Here is an 18,055-nt window from a genome sequence, read left to right on the forward strand (position 1 = left end):
AGACAGACAGAATGAGAGCAGGAGAGGGGCAGCGAGAGAGAGGGAGACACGGAATCCGAAGCAGGCTCCAGGCTCCGAGCCGTCAGGACAGAGCCCGACACGGGGCTCGAACCCACAAACTGCAAGATCGTGACCTGAGCCGACGACGGATGCTCAACCGACTGAGCCCGCCAGGCGCCCCATTTCTCTCTTTTTTTTTTCAAAATTTTTTAACGTTTATTTATTTTTGAGACAGAGAGAGACAGAGCATGAACGGGGGAGGGTCAGAGAGAGAGGGAGACACAGAATCTGAAACAGGCTCCAGGCTCTGAGCTGTCAGCACAGAGCCCGACGCAGGGCTCGAACTCACGGACCGCGAGATCGTGACCTGAGCCGAAGTCGGACGCTCAACCGACTGAGCCACCCAGGCGCCCCTCTCTTTAAAACTTGCCTGTATGCGTCCACATTTCTCTCTTCCGTCGGATTTCCTTCCCTCCCTCCCTTCCTCTCTCGCTTCCTACTTTCTTCTCTTCTCTCCTTCCAGTGGGGAAGGAAGGAGAGGGGGCGAGAGGAGAAAGCGTGGACCCGTTCTCTGTAGGCAGTCGGCCACCTCATGAGGTGCCCCCTCGGCCTCCAGGAACCCCTCAGGGTGCCCTGCGTTTCATGCAAAGTGGAGCCTGACGGGGCTTTGCCATCACGGGGGCCTCCCAGGCAGGGCTCCATCTGGTGATTAGGGTGCCTGTCTGGCCCTGGCCTGGGTGCGGCCAAGAGGAAAGGAGAAAAGCCAGCGATATGTGATGCACAGCTGGGGTGGGGGTGGGGGGGGTGACACAGGTCAGGTGTCTTCCTTCGCTTGAACTTCGCAGCTACACCCCTCCCTGCCCTGAAGGCTTCCTGGAATCTCGGGCACTGGGGACCCAGGGACAGCAGAGACGGCCGCGCCTGGGCCCTGCTGGGCCCTGCCCGGGAGACCTGGCCCCGGCCCCGCCTGCGGTGACAAGGGCGCCTTGCTCCTGAGTGGGGCCACCGGGGGGCAAAATGCCCTCACGCTGAATTGCCTGCCCGGAAGAAAATCTAGGAATTTCCATCTGAATGATGACCAGAGTGCCCTCACCCGGGAGCCCACAGCTTACGATCACTTCGCCGTGCCCTTAACTTCTTGCGAGGAACGCGGTGGGTCCCGTGCTCTGCCCAAAACCGCACGTCACACCCAGCCAGCTTGGCACTTCTCAGGACCCCTGCCAGGCTGGCAAAGTCCCACGGGTGTGTTGAACACCACCGGCCACTCGGAGGAATCACGGCAGCTAGGAAAGGTGCTGGGGGAACAGAGCCGGGGAAACGCGTCCAGATCTTTGCAAACAAACAAGACACGCTTTACGACTGCATTTTGCCGAGTGTGATGTCAACCCCCAAGAAAATGCTCCCCAAACAAGTTTTCAGTACTTGATTTTTAGGGACTTAGGGAAACAAAGCCGTCCTTACCAGCTGTCGTTGATTGTTTATTAAAAATGAGCTTTCAGAGGGGCGCCTGGGTGGCCCAGTCCGTTAAGCGTCCGACTTCGGCTCAGGTCACTGTCTCGCGGTTCGTGGGTCCAAGCCCCGCGTCGGGCTCCGTGCTGACGGCTCGGAGCCCGGAGCCTGCTTCGGATTCCGTGTCTCCCCCTCTCTCTCTGTTCTTCCCCGATTGCGCTCTGTCTGTCTGCCTCTCTCTCTCAGAAATAAAAAACATTAACAAAAAGAAAAAAACAATTAGCTTCCAGGGATTTCTGTGCCGAGATGAAAGCTGGATTCTAGTACCTTCCTCTCCCAATGCTGACCCTAAGCCCAAAGACTTCATCAGAAGGAAAAAGACGGGCCCATCGCACTCAGGAATATAGATGCAAAACCACTAGACAAAATATTAGCAAATAAGACACCAACACGGCATGAAAAAATAATATACTACGTGTACGTTAGGCCTATCCTGGAGGTTTGGGATGGTTTGCTCTAAGAGAACTGCAGGTGGACCTTTGCCTTATTTTTTTTTTAATTTTTTTAATATTTATTTATTTTTGAGAGACAGAGAGAGTGCAAGCGGGGGAGGGGCAGAGAGAGAAGGAGACACAGAATCTGAAGCAGGCTCCGGGCTCCGAGCCGTCAGCACGGAGCCCGATATGGGGCTCGAACTCACGAACCGCGAGATCGTGACCCGAGCCGAAGTCAGACGCTCAACCGACTGAGCCACCCAGGCGCCCCTACCTTTGCCTTATTTAACGGATTAAAAGGGAAAAGCTGTCTAACCACCTCAGTAGACGCAATAGATTTATCTGTGATAAATTTAAAACAATTTTTTAAGTTTATTTATTGCGAGAGGGAGCTCAAGCGGGGGAGGGGCAGAGAGAGAAGGGAGAGAGGGAATCCTGAGCAGGCTCCGGGCTGCCTCAGACCTCCCGGCTCTGCCCTCTGCCCTCCTGGTCCCTCTGCCACGAGGTCCTCATTTGGATCCGCGCTTGGATGAAGAGGGGAGGGGAGGGGAGGCAGGTGAATGGGCCGGGCTGTACCTGCCTGGTTGTCCGCCAGACTAGGAGGTACCCCCCACCCCCAGCTGCGACTCAGCAGCCCCCCTTTCTCTTGCCTCTTTCCCGTGACCTCCTGTCACAGCCGTCGCCCACAGGCCCTGGTGCTGGCCACCAGCTCGCAGGACCTAGCCCTGCGCCTGGCGTGCTGGATGGCATTTCCTGGTAACTGGGGTCCCCTGCTCGGGGCAGGCTTAAAGCTTGGCCGGGAGACCAGATTTGGGGGTGGGGGCGGGAAGCCCACCTTGCAAAGGCCATTTGGAGCCCGGTGGGCTGGGGGTGCCGGGACCGCCGTGAGCTGGGCTCTCACTGCTGGCTCTCGCCACAGCCCTGCGTGGCCCTGACCCCCTGACTCCCTTCCCCTGTAAAACACCCCATGACACCTCCGTCCCCCGCTGTCTAAGCGGGGATTTAACAAGAAGACACCGAGGGGGCAACCAGCGAAAAGCCTGTGTCTGGAGCCCGGCTTCTAGGCGCCCTCCCCGCGAGGGGGCAGGCTTCGGGGAGGATGGGGGCAGGAGGGCGCCCCGGGTGACCCCAGCCGCGGAGAGACCCCCGCAGAGGAGAGCACGCCGAGGAAAGGGATCCACTTTCTGCCACTACGGTCACCGCTGCTCGCGACTCGTCCGTCCGCTCTGCGATCGGAGCTGCGCCAGCCTTTCCCACGGTGTTGTCCCCGTTCACAGCGGGGGAAACCGAGGCACAGGGGAGGTGAGTTGTCCAAGTTCATGCGGCTGGCGCCTGGCGGAGCTGGGACTCACGCCAGGCCAGTCTGCTCCCGGGAGGGCTGATCTCCGCCACTGCTGTGTTTTGTCTCTATTTTTTTTTTAAAAAGGGCTAAAAAGAGAAGGTCCCGCGTCCCTGCTCGCGGGACTTTCTGTCCAGGACCATGTCCCGGGACCCCTGCCTGTTGGCCCCGGGGACTCCGTCCGTTGACCCTGCAGGGCACAGTCCTGTTTCCAGGACTTCAGAGTCATTGCAGGCTAAACTCTCCCCTCCTCCCCCCTCCCCCTGCCCCCTTCTCCCTCCCCTTCCTTCTCCCTCTTCCTCCCCCCTTGGCCCTCCTCCACCCCCTCCTCCCCTCTTCCTCCTCCTCCGTTAACATCTTGGGATATATTTACTCAGAACAGACTGGTTCCTTTCTGTCCTTGCTTCTCACTTGATGCTTTCCCTTTCATTTGTCAGTTTGCAAAATAACGAATTAGTTTATTAGCATCCTTAACTGATAACCGATTAGTTTCTTTCTTTCTTTCTTTCTTTTTTCTTTCTTTCTTTCTTTCTTTCTTTCTTTCTTTCTTTCTTTCTTTCTTTCTTTCTTTCTTTCTTTTTTCAAGTTTATTTATTTATTTTGAGAGTGTGGGGACGGGCAGAGAGAGGGGGAGAGACCGAATCCCCCAGCGGCTCTGCACACGGCACGGAGCCCGACACAGGGCTCCGTCCCATGAACGGCGAGATCCTGAGCCCGAATCAAGAGCTGGACGCTCAAGGCTCAGCCACCCTGGCGCCCCTCTTTCTATTTTTTATAATGCCACTGCAGGTGCACAGACTTAAATACGCTTGACCTGCTTCAGTCTCCTGACGCCCCTGTCCTTACTGCCACACACCGTCCTGTCTCTGGCAGGGACAGCCTCTTTGCGCTGGCTCCGGAGTCCTTCTGACCTGCCCCCCGGGGGTCTTGGGTGGCGTCCTCGCTATCTGGAGCGACAGCTTGGTCCGCCTCGTCATTTTCAGGGGCCCATCTGTCAGCGATGGTGGGAGAGGCCTAACTTGTTTTCGAGGAGCTCCCTCTGATGTCCCTTTCCCCATGGTGGTGGTGGTGGGGGGGGCAGGCGACAGAGGTGGGGTTAAGTCTGTGCTGGGTTTCAGTCTTGCTCAGGAGGTTTGGGCTGAGTTCCTCTGGGCTGGGGGCCGACCCAGGACAGGGTGGGGAGGTTTCCCCAAGAAAGGTGAAAGTCTGGGCGTGGGGGCTCCTCAGGGGGGCCATGTCCCCCTTGGAGCCCGGGGGTGTCAGACCTTTGCTGGGGCAGCCGGTGGGTGTGGGAGGCCAACCGAGCCGCGGGCTTGGGCCGCTCCAGAGTCCCTGTTCCCGGGCGTAGCTCGTGGGCCATGCCAGCCTGGGCCTCGGGACTCTCAGGAGCCACCCGTGAGGGCAGGCTGGAGACCTTTCCTGGTTTTCCTACGAGTTCTGTCCTCTAATCTCGCACAGCTCAAGGAGGGGAGGCTGAATCTGACACGGCCCAGAGGCCACTGTCACACACGAGGGCTGTCGTCTGTGACTGGGTCCCCAGTGCTGACACCCGCTGATTGGGACACTTTGTTCCCTGGTCCCGAGGCTCTGGGGATGGGAGGCTGTCCGTTCTCCAGATGTGGATGACAGGAAGGGGAGGAGTTCTCTTTAAGACCCTCCATCAGTGCAGCGACGTGGAGGCCCCCCTACGCCCTGTTGCCCCGAGAACTCCAGTCTCACCCCTGCGGCCCTCCCCACCCCTCCCCACCACACACCCTGCAGGTGGAGGACCATGCCTGGGGCTCTGTCGCCTCTGGGCCTTGGCACCGCGGCCGAGTCAGTTCAGGTGAGATGGCGGTTGCCCTTGACAAGGGTGACACACGAGGGGTTTGAATATGCCGTTCGTCCCTCTCGCGTGTGGAAGGAGCCGGAAGGAAGGCTCTCCAGGGCTGGTCTAGCTGCGCCACAGCTGTCGGGGAGCCAGGCTTCTGTTGACCCCCTCCCGCCATGCTTCACAGCTTCCCTCCTGACGCCTGCTTTATGGCACAGAATGGCTGCTGGGATTGCAGCCATCGAGTCCATATTCCAGGCGGGGACACCAGGCTGCAGGGGAGATGGGACTCCTTCTAAGAAGCCCTGGGCACTTCCATTCAGACCACATTACTCACCAGCAGCCACAAGGGGGTCTGGGAAATGCCGTTGCTCAGCCGGACACTGCCCACTGCCAAAAATGGTACCTAACCATAAGAGAGATGGACGTGTACCTGGCGGGAGCGGGTGACCTCGGCCACTCAGCATCCTTTCCCACCTTCCGGATTGCTCTGCCGACCTTTCCGCTCCCCGTTTAGACACTGCTTCTTCTAGAAGCTTCCCCGGCCCCAGACTTGCTGGTGTTCACCCAGTCTTGCACCTGCCGGCTCACTGGTCTGACTCTCCTCTTCACCAGTGAGCTCCAGGAAGGCAGGGGCCGTAGGCGCTCCCCTCGTGCTCATGGAGGCTGGGGCAGGAACGTTCTGGAACATTTCACGCCAATTCTCCGCGTTCGGGATGCTGTTAGAACCCCCAGTTGATCTTGCTGGTTTTTGCATCTGAGTCATCACCACAAACGTGTACCCAAGTCTCCTCTTTCTATTTTTTTGAAAGAAAAAGCATCTCCTCCCCAACCCCTGGGGACGGTGCCCGACTGGCACCCTCGCGGCTTTGGGGAACGACTGGCGAACCCCGAACGGCGTTCGCGCCTGTTTGGCTGCCAGTCTGCAGGGTAATAAAATAAGAAGTAATTTGGAAGCGGCCAAGAACTTGAACTGAAGCACAGTCCCGTTTTGTGCCGAGAGCCAAGCTGTTCTGCACAATTTGTCAGCCGGCCAGGCCTCTGTGACTGTCTCAAGCCAACCTCTCCTGACTCGCTTCTTCTAATGCGATTCTAAGCGGCGGGCTCCCGGTGTCCCCGGTAAAGATGTTTTCTCCCTCTCAGCTGAGCCGGCTGGTCTGGCCTCCTGGCGGGTGGCCGGCCTGGAACAAACACTCTGGGCCGTCCCATCCCAGAACCATCCCGGAACCTCGCTGGCGGAAAGTCTATCAGTGGTTTTCGGCCATTTCTATCGCAGCAGGACAACTCGCTCCGAAATGCGGTGGCTTGAAATGACTATTGTCTCTGGGCCGGTGCCTTGCGGAGAAGGTGACCGGCTTCGGTCACCCATGCGGGGGCCCACCTGTGGCCAGCACACGCGCAGGGGCCTGTTGTGTCCACCCACCGCCACCCCCTCCCCCCCCCCCCCCCGTCCTCCCCTGTTTGGTACCTAACTTGAGCTTTGTTCAGCACGGCAGCTGGCTTTCAAAAGGGGCTTTCTTTTTTTAAAGTTTATTTATTTATTTTTGAGAGAGAGAGCGAGTGAGCAGGGGAGGGGCAGAGAGGGAGGGAGAGACAGAATCCCAAGTAGGCTCCGGGCCGTCAACCCAGAGCCTGACCTGGGACTCAAACACACACACCGTGAGATCGTGACCTTGAGCCGAAACCAAGAGTCGGACGGTTAACCGACTGAGTCACCCAGGCGCCCCCAGAAAGCGACTTTCTAAGGGAGGAACCCCCAACTTGCAAGGTCCGGTCAGGCCTCCTGACAGTGAATATCCGATTGGTCACAGCAAGTCACATGGCCGATCCGAGAGTCACGAGACAGGGGAACACGCAGGGGAACGCACGGATCCTGGAAGCCGCGGGTCCTTGGGCCCCCGGGGTAACAGTCTACACAAGTGGCCTCTGAGGGGAGTGGCCTGGGGACTCTGCATCCCTCTTAGTCCAGGCCACACGTGACTTACTCCTTGAGTCCGGACGCAGGGCCAGCGGGTGAGCGTTGGAGGGAGACTGAGGACAGCTTCACAGCAGCTGCTCGGTAAGATGTCTGCTTTGTAAGAGAGTGAGTTCCTCACCACGGGAAGCATCCAAAGAGAGCCTGGACCACCTCTCGGTGGGGATGGACCAAGCCGGGACCATAATCTCCTTCCAGCCGGGTTTGATGCCCTTTGCAGCGGGCCAAGTGCAGGGTCCCCCAGATAGCAGGTCCCCGTGTCGGGTCACCTGTGGTGGGGACGCGCACGGGGTCGGGGGAGGGACGCAGGGCCGAGGGAGGTGAGCGGGGCGGCCAGGGTCCCGCGGCTCCAGCATCCCGCACAGGGCTGCACCTACAGCGTGCGGGTCCGGTCCCGGGGTGATGGGCCTGCTTCCCCAGGAGTGGCCCTGTCCGCCCAGAGGTGGGGAGAGGGCTGTCATGAGAGGGCCACCCTGGGGGCACCGAGGGAGAGGGGGGCGCGGCTCCGGAGCCAGATCTGATTGGTCCTTCCCCTATAGCCCTGCGTGACTCAGGAATGACCCCCTCCTCAGGGCAGCTCCAGGCAAAAGCTTTCAGGGAGCAACAGGGCCCTTTCCACCGGGAGATAGAAACCAGGTGGGTCCCCCCCCACACCACAGTTGACCCCCCCATGTGCGGCACCCCCACCCCCTGCCCCAGGGCGCTCTGCTGTCATTAGTTTTCTGTTACTGTCCCGCAGGATGCCAGCATAAGGGGACAACACACATTGTTCTCTCGCCGCACGGGTGGGGCAGGAGCCGGGCGCGGCCTGCCCGGGTCCTCTGCTCGGGGTTGTCACCAGGCTGCGAACCCCGCGTTAGCCCGCCTCGTTCTCTCTGGAGGCTCTCCCTGGAAGACCCCATTTCCAGGCTCACTCTGGAAATTCTCTCCTTGCAGCTCTGGAATGCGAGCTGTGCTTTTGGCTGGCTTCGTGACCGCGAGGGCTGTCCCTGGCTCCCTGCCACGTGGGCCTCGTCAGCACAGCCTCAGACTATGGCCAGAGCCTGCCACCTCGGGGAGGGCCCGGTTCTGCTTTAAGGGCATTCGCCTGATTAGGTCAGGCTCACCCCGGGACAATCTCCCTTTATTTAGTTTCATTTATTTTATCTTATTTTATTTTTACTGTTTATTCTTTTTGAGAGAGAGAGAGAGAGAGAGCACGAGCAGGGGAGGGGCAGAGAGAGAGGGAGACACAGAATCCGAAGCGGGCCTCCAGGCTCCGAGCCGTCAGCACAGAGCCCGATGCGGGGCTCGAACCCACGGAACGCGAGATCGTGACCTGAGCCGAAGTCGGATGCTGAGCCAACTGAGCCGCCCAGGCGCCCCGTGTTATTGTCCCATTTTAAAGGTGTGGAAACTGAGTCTCAGTGTCTTGCTCAGGGTCTCATGGTGGCTGAGAGGCAGGAGCCCTCATGGCATGTCACACATCCCGCTGTTCCTCACCGGCCGGAGCACCTGGTTTTCCCTGAGCGTGTGCCTGGCTCCTCCCTGGAGTGTGGCCACACGTGGGGTCTCTGAGGCAGCCCCTGGGGGGCCCCGGGAGGGCGGGGGGGTGGAACGGGGCAGGAGGGCTGCCCAGGGCACAGGCCTGAGCTGGCCGCTCAGGAGGGAACCACCACTGCCCCCCCCCAACCCCCCCCCCCCCCCCAGAGCTAACTGCCCAGAGTCCCCAGAGCTCTGTGTCCCCCATGTGTCATCACGGGGAAACGTGAGCCCCACAAGTGGGTGAAGCAGCCCCGCCCTGCCTGCTGTCCCCCCTCCTCCCTCCCGGGTGCTGGAGGGGGTCGCCTGGGGGAGGGCCACCAGGCCAGGACCCCCAGCGTTAGGGCCAGAGGTCAGTGTTAGGGGTTCAGCTGATGGACTCGGACACAGGTCAGTGGGGGGGACACTGGGTCTCTGCGCGACCCATGGTCAGCGATGGGGCATGTCCAGGCTGCGGGACTTGGGGTTGCTGGTCTTTGTTTCCTTTTCCAGCTCCTTCCTTCCTCCCTCCCTCCCCTCCCTCCTTCCTCCCTCCCTCCCTCCCTCCTCTCTCCTGCCTCCCTCCCTCCTGCCCTCCCTCCTGCCCTCCCTCCCTCCTTCTTCCTTCCTCCCTCCTTCCCTCCTCCCTTCCTTTCTACTTAATCCCAGCAGAGTTAACACACGGTGTTATATTCGTCCCAGTTGCACAATACAGTGATTCAACAAGTTTATACACCACGCAGTGCTCAGTGCGACAAGCGCGCTCTTAATCCCCGTTGCCTATGTCACGCTGTCACCTTCTTAGTGAAATGCCAGGAGTCGTGAGTACAATGGTGCACGAGCCGCCCTGCGTCCTGGCACCCATCACCTTTAGGGTAAGAGGCAAGCTCCCTCCGTCCCGTCCGTCTCTCCCCTTCCCCCACCCAGACCCACTCCTCTCCTTCCTTCTCCTGGCTTCTCTCGTCCCCCAACGACTCATCTCGTTCTAGGACACCCACTGCTTCCGAGAAGACATCAGTGGCTGGGGGTGGGGGGTGGGGGGGGGGCGCGCGGGGAAGCCGAACGAGAAAATTGCGCGGGGAGACAGGAATTGATTGGTGCCTGCACAAGTGGGCGAAGTCAGTCCACACTGATCGAACACCCGGGATGTGCAGCCTCTGTGCGAAGCCCGGGTGTGGGAGTGTTGCAGCGAGGGGGGTGGGGGTGGCGGTGGGGCAGAAGGTTCCAGAAGCCCAAGCTGGCCAGCCAGGAACCTCACAGGAGGGGAGTGGGGGATGAATGGTCTGCGGCCCTGCCCCAACCGAGTGGCCCCACCCCTACTTGGGTTTCTGGGGAGGGAGAAGAGAGGGAGATTAATTCTCAGGTTCCGGGGTACCTCCCTCCCCTGTGCTCCTGGCTCCGCCTTCCCCATATCTGGTCCCCTCTGCTTGCCCCCTGCTTTCCTGCAGTCCCCCTTTTGTTTTGCTGGGAATAGCCCAGAGGGGACAGCCAGTTCTCAGACGGTCCCGTCCGCCTCTTTCCCTCCCCGAGTGAAGGGAAAGAATTATCACCTGAGACCCGGAGGAGGAGAGGTTCTCCTGAGTGGAGGGGATGAGGGCCCTTGGGGGGTCTCTTGTCCCCCTTGGAGACGTTTTTCTCTATGACCTTCAGGCTCGAGGCCAGAGGTCTGTCCCCCACACCCTTAGCCTCAGGGACAGGTGGGGAATAGGACAGCAGGGAGCCCGTAGTTGGTGGCCACAGACCACTGCAGAGAAGAGGAAAGGTATTTTGAGGTCACCTCATTTTTTTTCTTGTCAGTCACTTTGCTTTATTGCCTGGATCTTCAGCTGTAATTACTGGGAAACGCAAACCCCGATGCCCACCAGATTTAATCAGGAGAGCTGACTTATAGATTGATACAACTTAATAGATTTATTAGGGGCTGTGCAGGCCCCATGGGGAGTAGGCCGAGTGAGGCCTGCCTGCCTGCTGTGTTCGGAGGGAGGAAAGAATGAAAGCTGGGGGGCGCCTGGGTGGTGCAGTCGGTTAAGCGTCCGACTTCAGCCAGGTCACGATCTCGCGGTCCGTGAGTTCGAGCCCCGCGTCGGGCTCTGGGCTGATGGCTCGGAGCCTGGAGCCTGTTTCCGATTCTGTGTCTCCCTCTCTCTCTGCCCCTCCCCCGTTCATGCTCTGTCTCTCTCTATCCCAAAAATAAATAAAAAATGTTGAAAAAATAAATAAATTAAAATTAAAAAAAAAAAAAGAATGAAAGCTGGGGAGGCGGGGGAGGGGGAGCAGGGGGTGAGGGGAGAGAGAGGGAGAGACGCAGGAGGACCCGGGGACGGGGGATGGAGGAGGGGGGGCTGGGGCAGGCAGAGAGGAAGGGGGCCCAAGGCTCTGGAACCCGTCTGGCCCCGCTCACTGTTCAACTTTGCTGAGCTGCAAGGCGTTCATCTGTGAAATGGGCATAAGGAACACCTCCCCTGCAGTGAGAGTGTGTGTGTGTGTGTGTGTGTGTGTGTGTGTGTGTGTGTGAAACAGCTGGGCACGGCAGCTGCTGGGGCCCGTGTGGCCACGGAGCGCTTGAACTGGGGCCTGCGGTGGGGAACCAGATGGTAAATGGACTTGGGTCCAGGCGCCAGCGCGCAGGGTCTAGGAGTCCTCGGATCCTCAGAGAGTGCACGTCCGCCCCGTTGCAACAGATCGGAAAGGCCCTGGCTCTCCCATCCTTTTAAGGGCATCTGACGCTCTCCTTGGCGACGTGGTCCACGGCCGCAGCCTTCCCAACCTTAGAAACACGGAAAACTCTTGCGTCCGAAGCAGGGCTCCCCAAGGGCAGTGCCAGCTCTGAGGGGCTGCTGGGGGGCCCTGAAGGAGACGGCGGTCTCCTTCTCCCAGGCCTCGCTAGAGCCCGTGCCTACGCATGTCTCCCTCGGGTCTTTCGAGACTGGTGAGTTAGTTTCCGTGTGATGACGATTCTCCCCTCCGTCCTCAAAGACCAGGCAGGGCAAGGAGCAAGCCTGTTGGACGGCCACCCCGGCCCGTCCCCGCCAGCCCAGCTTCCTGCAGCGTGGATTAGCTTCTGCACCGGCACCTGTGCCTCTGAGCGTGCCTTCCTGCGAGCACTGGCTCTCCAGACGCTTCCGTAAACAGCTGGTGTCCAAATCTCGACAGCCGGGCCTGATTACCGCTCCTTCGCCAGCGTTACTCTTACGCTTACCCCATTCCGTGAGAACACAGGAGACCCAGAGGGGCAGCGCCCCTCCGTCGGGACAGGGGCCCGCTCCGAGCCCAGCACAGCACGTTGGCTCCAGGGGGGCAGTGCGGAGGGCAGACGTCCTTACGGGGCGGTGGGGGGAGAAGTTGCCTCCACGGAGATAGCAGGGACGGGGGCCACCTGGTCCAAAGGCCTGAAATAACCCTCCTCTCGTAACTTGTGAGCTGAGTCCACACTCGGTCTCCCGGAAGGGGAAGGCTGGGTGTGGACGTTCCCGTTCAGCAAACAGGCAAGTGGAGGCAGAGGGAGACGACGCGCTCTGATCGGGGTCGCACGGCTGGGTAGGGGTGGCGTGAGAGGGGGGCACGAGCCGCGCTGGGCTCTCTTTGAGCTCACGCTTCCCGGGAGTAGGTGCGTCTGGGAAAGACGACCGGAGGCCGTGTCCACGGAAGTCAGCACGGGGTGGGAAGAGTCCAAACACGTGGCTCCCGCAGGTCGAGATCCGTGACCTAGAAGGTTAATGATCAAGAAGCCCAGTTGCTGTCGTCGTCGCAGACAGAGGTCACTACTACAGCTGTGTGTCCAGCACGCCTCCCCACACCCCTGCTCTGGCTATGGTGCCACTGATTTCTCTGGGGGCCCTTCTACCCACTCCTTGAGGGCGGAGGGGGCTGTCGGTCCCTGAAAACCCCTCATCACGGGCCTGGCCACGTTTAGTACCCGGCCACAGTGACTGAGCCAAGAGCCCCTGGAGAGAGACGTTTCCTTCCTTCCTTTCTTTCCAAATTTTTAATGTTTATTTTGGGGGGGGGGTGGGAGGGAGGGGCAAAGAGAGAGAGGGAGACCCAGAATCCGAAGCAGGCTCCAGGCTCTGAGCTGTCTGCACAGAGCCCGACGCGGGGCTCGAACTCACCAACCAGGAGATCGTGCCCCGAGCCGAAGTCGGACGCTCAACCCGCCCCGAGAGACCTCTCTCTCTGCTGGGCTTGTTTGGGAAGATGTGAGTCCGGGGCATTCAGAGGCCATCTTCCTCACCGCATGGGGAGACCCAGTCGGCCGAATGAAGCCACACAGAGTGGAGATCGTTTGAGAGAGACACAGAAAGCGACAGAGAGAGAGGCATTCGTCCATTAGGTAGCTTGTTGATGTAACCCGGGGCTTCTCTGGGCCTCCCGGCCACACGAGCATATTGTGTCAGCTAGGGTTCAACTGGAGAAGCAGAACTAGCAGAATCATGTAGATTAGACAGACAGACGACAGAGGGATGGATTTGTCCACATAGGGGCGGCTGAGCAAATCTGAGGCCCACAAGCCAGGCCCTCAGGGTGGGAAGTTCACAAGCAGGCTGGAACCCAATGGCAAGGTCAAAGCTAGGTGTCCACAGGCTGCAGTGAGAAAGGAAGACCCAGGGGGAAGGGAGTAGCTGGGCGGCTCAGAGTCTCCCTCAGAGAAGGCCTGTGCCCCCGCTTGACGCCTGATTAAGTCAGGCCCACCCAGGACAACCTTCCATTGACTAACTTAAAGTCAACCGGCTAGGGGTTTTAACACACCTGCAGAACTCCCTCGCTGCAGCACCTACATTATTCGTATTTGATTGAACGCCTTGGGGAGGGTGCATGGAATGGCCACACCCCCCCCTCTGTCCTCCAGCCCTTTGCAGAGATCGTCACTTGTAGCCCACCCCGAATGGAAGCGGTTCTGGGGACTGTAGTTCGGCCTCGCCATCATATCCATAAATTCTTTTTTTTTCTTTTTTCTTTTTGTATCCTGAAAGGTAAATTGAGGTTGGCTTTCTACCATTTGGGATGAAAAAAGCTCCTCATTCCGGTGCTGTGTCTCACGTGCCTTACGTATGTTCTCTCACTTAATCCTCACTCCGACGCGGAGGAGACGGGGATTATTTCTAATTTCGGAGACCGAGGCTCAGCAGGGTTAAGAAGTCATTCAGAGACACAGAGCTCCGACAAAGTCTCTCTACTGCCAATGCTACGATGCTCGTCTTTGCCCAAGGGGCCACCCCAGTGGCGAATGAATTTCTTGTACAGTTTGGAAGCTGATCTCAGCAAAATAATTTTGTTTTTCAGCTAAAGAGAGTTCCAAAGTGGAGGTACTTTATTCTGCTGACAGAACAAGGCCAAACGACATTTTTAAGTGTACTTTAAAGCTTTTTTTTTTTAAGTTTATTTATTTTGAGAGAGAGAGAGAGAGAGGGAACAGAAGTGGGGAAGGGGCAGAGAGAGAGAGAGAGAGAGAGAGAATCCTAAGCAGGATCTGAGCTGTCAGCACAGAGCCTGATGCAGGGGTCGAACTCACGGACCATGAGATCGTGACCTGAGCTGAAGTGGGACGCTTAAATTACTGAGCCACCCGGGCACCTCTTTTATTTTGTTTTGTTCGGTTTTGTTTTATTTTATAGTTTATTTTATTTTTCATATTTTTATCTTCGTGACCCAGTGCCCAGCCTGGATATGTTGTTCTTTGGCCGATGTAACCGTTTGAGACGTTTGCCCTGTTGTGTGGACATAGTAGAAACCCCTCGCGGGAACGACGGAGAAAAGAGAGAAAGCCCACAGGACACGGTGGGAGAGACTTTTGCGCTGAGACTCCGCTGTAAATGATACCTCCTTAAGTATTATATGGAATAAGGTGGATATTTTAAAACTAGACAAAACATCCTGCGGGTGCTTTTGGGGTCTTACCAACCCCCCACGCATTTGACACTGCTTAAAGATCTGGCCTCCATGAGACACTCTTAGTGTTTGTCCTTTTAAACTTCCTTCTCCCCCCATCTTTCCTTCTGCCTCATTCCATGGTGCTAGGGACCCTCTGGTCCCCCAAACCAAACCTCATGGTTTTAGAGCCAGGGGCCCAAGTTCTTGGACATTGCTGCATTGAGAGGTGGGCTGTCCCCTAAGCAGGTTTGTGACTGCTTTGCCAACAGGGTCCGCGTAAGTGACACTGGGTGACAGCTGAGGTCAGGGCAGGAAGTCCACGCAGCCTCTACTGGCCCTGCCCATGCTCTCGTTGGGGGCCCCTCTGGGCGGGGTTTCCTCTTGGAGGCCAGCCGCCATATTGTGACAAGTCCGAGTCACGTGGTCAGGCCATGTGTAGGCGCCCTGGGGGCATGGTCCCGGTTGAGCCAGCTCTCAAGTTATCCCAGTCCAGGTACGGATGGGAGAATCATTTTGGAAGCGAGTCCTCGACCCCAGCTGCTCTGGCCACCACCACCTGTGTCTTCTAAGCTGAGGCTCCAGATGTTTCCAGACCCACAGAATTTGTGATCATTACAAAATGGTTGGGTCAGGCCATGAAATTCTGGGGTAGTTTGTCACATAGTAATAGTAAACGGAACACTCACGCCAGGCCACACCCCTGCTTAGAATGTTCCCCGTGATTTCGCATTGCCGCCAGGGTAAAGCCCGAATTCCTTTGCCCTTCCTTCCTGGGTTCCTGCCCACCACCAGAGCCAGCTCCTACCCCTCGTGCCTGAGACGGGGTCCCAAACACACTGTAATCCCTGGAATGTTCCCTACTTTTCTTGACTTCCATGCTTCATCTGTGCTGTTGCTCTGTCTGGATATCTTTCTGACATCCAGATATTAAGTGAATCCTCTGGCACATTGAGGGATGTAAATCCACTTTCTTCCCTGAAATCCACCCCCCACCCCCGCCAGGAATAATAGTGTTTGCACGGCCCTAAAATCGTTCAAAAGAATATTCAAATAACGTGGGTTATCTCCTAGGTTTCTGAGTAAAATAACAGTCATCCATTCGGATTCTGGAGCCACACTGCCCACATTCCAATCCCAGCTCTATTACTTATTAGCGGGTGACTTTTGTGCAAGATACTCCACTTCTCTGTGCCCCCCTTTCCCCATCTGTAAACTAGGGCATAAAGAATACTTACCCCACAGAGTTACGGAGCGGGGGATTAAATGAATTAAAATGGGTAAGGTGCTTAGTACAGTGCCTGGCAGAGAGTATTTGGATAAAGAAGTGTTTCTTTAAAATAAAACACAGGGGCACCGGGGTGGCTCAGTTGCTGAGCGTCTGAGTTCGGCTCAGGTCACAATCTCGTGGTTCATGAGTTCGAGGCCCGTATTGGGCTCACTACCGTCAGTGTGGAGCCTGCTTTGGATGTTCCGTCCCCCTCTCTCTGCCCCTCCCCTGCTTGCATTCTCTCACAAATAAGTAAACATTAAAAAAAGAATTAAAAACATGACACATCTCCTGCAAGCAGCTGGCTAAAGCCATTTCTGGCTCTGGCCGGTAGCAGCTTCTGGGACAGGCCCACGTTTGCTCAGCACCCTCAGCCCTGGCTTCTGTCACTGTCTGACTCTATCACCCTGACTCAGTTTATCTATTAGACCCATGATGCGAGAGCCTGGGCTTTACTCCTTCCTCTGTCCCCAGAACCTGAGTCTTCTGAGACCTCCAACAAACGTGTGTCGAACCCGGCTTTGATATGACAATCGCACTAACTCAAGCCCAGAAAAGGCTCATGTGAGTTCTTCTCAGCCACACAGGTAATTAGCGGCTAAGAAGAGACTGAAACGCTCAGTCTTGTTCACTCTGACTGCCAGGTCCGAGCTAGTTATTGTGTGTGTGTGTGTGTGTGTGTGTGTGTGTGCACGAGTCTGTGTCCAGGGTATCACCACTACCCCCTGCTGAGCATCTGCCTTTAAATTTTATGAAGATCCGCATAAAATACCCTATGGTCTTATAGCGTCCTCCCTCTGACCCCTGGGCTGTTTTAGGGTCATGCAAATAACTCTTATTCCTGAAGACGGAGAACTTGATTTTTCCGATTATTCGGACAGTTCGCCGCATTGAAAAAGAGGCGGATGCTTTTGTCCGTTCATTTTTTCCAGGTGTGGAGGTGAGGACGGCATTTTTCCAAAAAAAAAAAAAATCAAAACCAAAACCAAACCAAACCCCCCCTAACTCCGTAGGGGGCCTCATGCCTCGGCTTGGACCCTGAGGCCGAACCTTCTCCTCGCTTCCACCAACTGCCGCACTGTCAACACCAGACGGCGCTGTGCCCTCGCTGGCTTTTTAACCACCACGTCGAGCGCGCACAAGGCCAAGTCTTCCTCCCGGACGACGGTCCACGGGTTGGATCCCAACATCCCCGCTTCCCGGCAGCAGGTGCAGGCCTTCCGCATCCGAGTGCGAGGGCGTGCGCACGTGCGTGCAGGGGAGGGTCCCATCTTAAGCAGACTTGAACCTGTTCGGAAAGCTGTCTCCTGCCTGCAGCCCTATTACCGACCGGAACCAAATCCAGGAGAATCGGAAGGAGTTGTTGGCCTACTAGGCACCAGGCGCCGAGCGTCCCCGGCCCCCCACCTGCGCCGCGTCGTGTGCATCCTCCAGATTAAAGGACCCAACTCCCGGCTTTCGCGGCAGGGCCCGCCGAGCACACCGGCCCCCTTGGCGGCGTCCCGGGGCCGAGGCTCGCGTCGGCTCGGCTGTCGGGGCTGGGGGGGGGGGGGGGCCGGGGCGTCCATCCCTCCCGGGGGGGGGGGGCGGACCAGCGGCTCCCTCCGCCCCCACCCGTAAGTGGCATTTCTCCGCGGGGGAGGGGGAGAGGGAGGGGCGTCGGAGCGCGGCCGCCGCGTGTGGCGCCGCCCCCTCCGCCCCGCGCCGTGGTGTGGGCGCGGCGCAGCGCCGGCCGCGTGGGGACGCGGGAGTGCGGGCTTCTGGGCGAGCCGCGCGGCGCGGGAGCACGCTGGCCGCCTGAGCTCGGCGCGGAGCCCGGGGCCCGGAGCCGCCGCCACCCGCCCCTGGGCGCGCCCCGCCATGGAGCCCTCGCACAAAGACGCCGAGACGGCGGCGGCGGCGGCGGCGGCGGACCCCCGCGCGGCGTCCGCGTCCAGCGGGGTGGTGGTGCAGGTCCGCGAGAAGAAGGGCCCCCTGCGCGCCGCCATCCCCTACATGCCCTTCCCCGTGGCGGTCATCTGCCTCTTCCTCAACACCTTCGTGCCGGGACTGGGTAAGACGCGGCGGCCGCGGCCCTGGCGCCCCCGGGTCCCGCCGCGGAGGGCACGGGGTCACCCCCGGGGGGCGCCCCCGCGCGCCGGCCCCCGCGCTCCCGGCGCCCCCTGGCAGGTGGCCGCGGCGCGTGGGGTGGGCGCCCCGGGGGAGGCGCCGCGCGGCACCCCCCCCCCCAACCCGCCCTGCGCCTCCCCCCACCTGTGAGCGCGGGGGTCCGGCCCCGAGAGCCCGAACTTGTCCGGGAGACCGGGGGCCGGCGGGCGGCGGCGCGGAAAGGCTCCCCCGGCTCCGGCGAGGC

The 18,055-nt window shown here is 58.8% G+C and overlaps 1 protein-coding gene across 2 annotated transcripts in view; it reads left to right on the plus strand.

Annotated features, from left to right (window-relative positions):
- The first annotated feature begins 17,388 nt into the window (after window positions 1–17,388).
- Window positions 17,389–18,055, plus strand: part of STUM (stum, mechanosensory transduction mediator homolog) — a 63,506-nt gene continuing 62,839 nt past the window's right edge. Inside the window, exon 1 of one of the 2 annotated variants that reach the window (XM_058699987.1) lies at window positions 17,389–17,755. In XM_058699987.1, the coding sequence (XP_058555970.1) occupies window positions 17,563–17,755 (193 nt within the window). In that variant the 5' untranslated portion in view covers window positions 17,389–17,562. The remainder of the gene's footprint in view (window positions 17,756–18,055) is intronic. The other variant, XM_058699985.1, reaches the window with a different exon arrangement.

The sequence above is a fragment of the Neofelis nebulosa genome, chromosome 15, assembly GCF_028018385.1.
Source record: "Neofelis nebulosa isolate mNeoNeb1 chromosome 15, mNeoNeb1.pri, whole genome shotgun sequence".
In the NCBI taxonomy this organism is placed as follows: domain Eukaryota; kingdom Metazoa; phylum Chordata; class Mammalia; order Carnivora; family Felidae; genus Neofelis; species Neofelis nebulosa.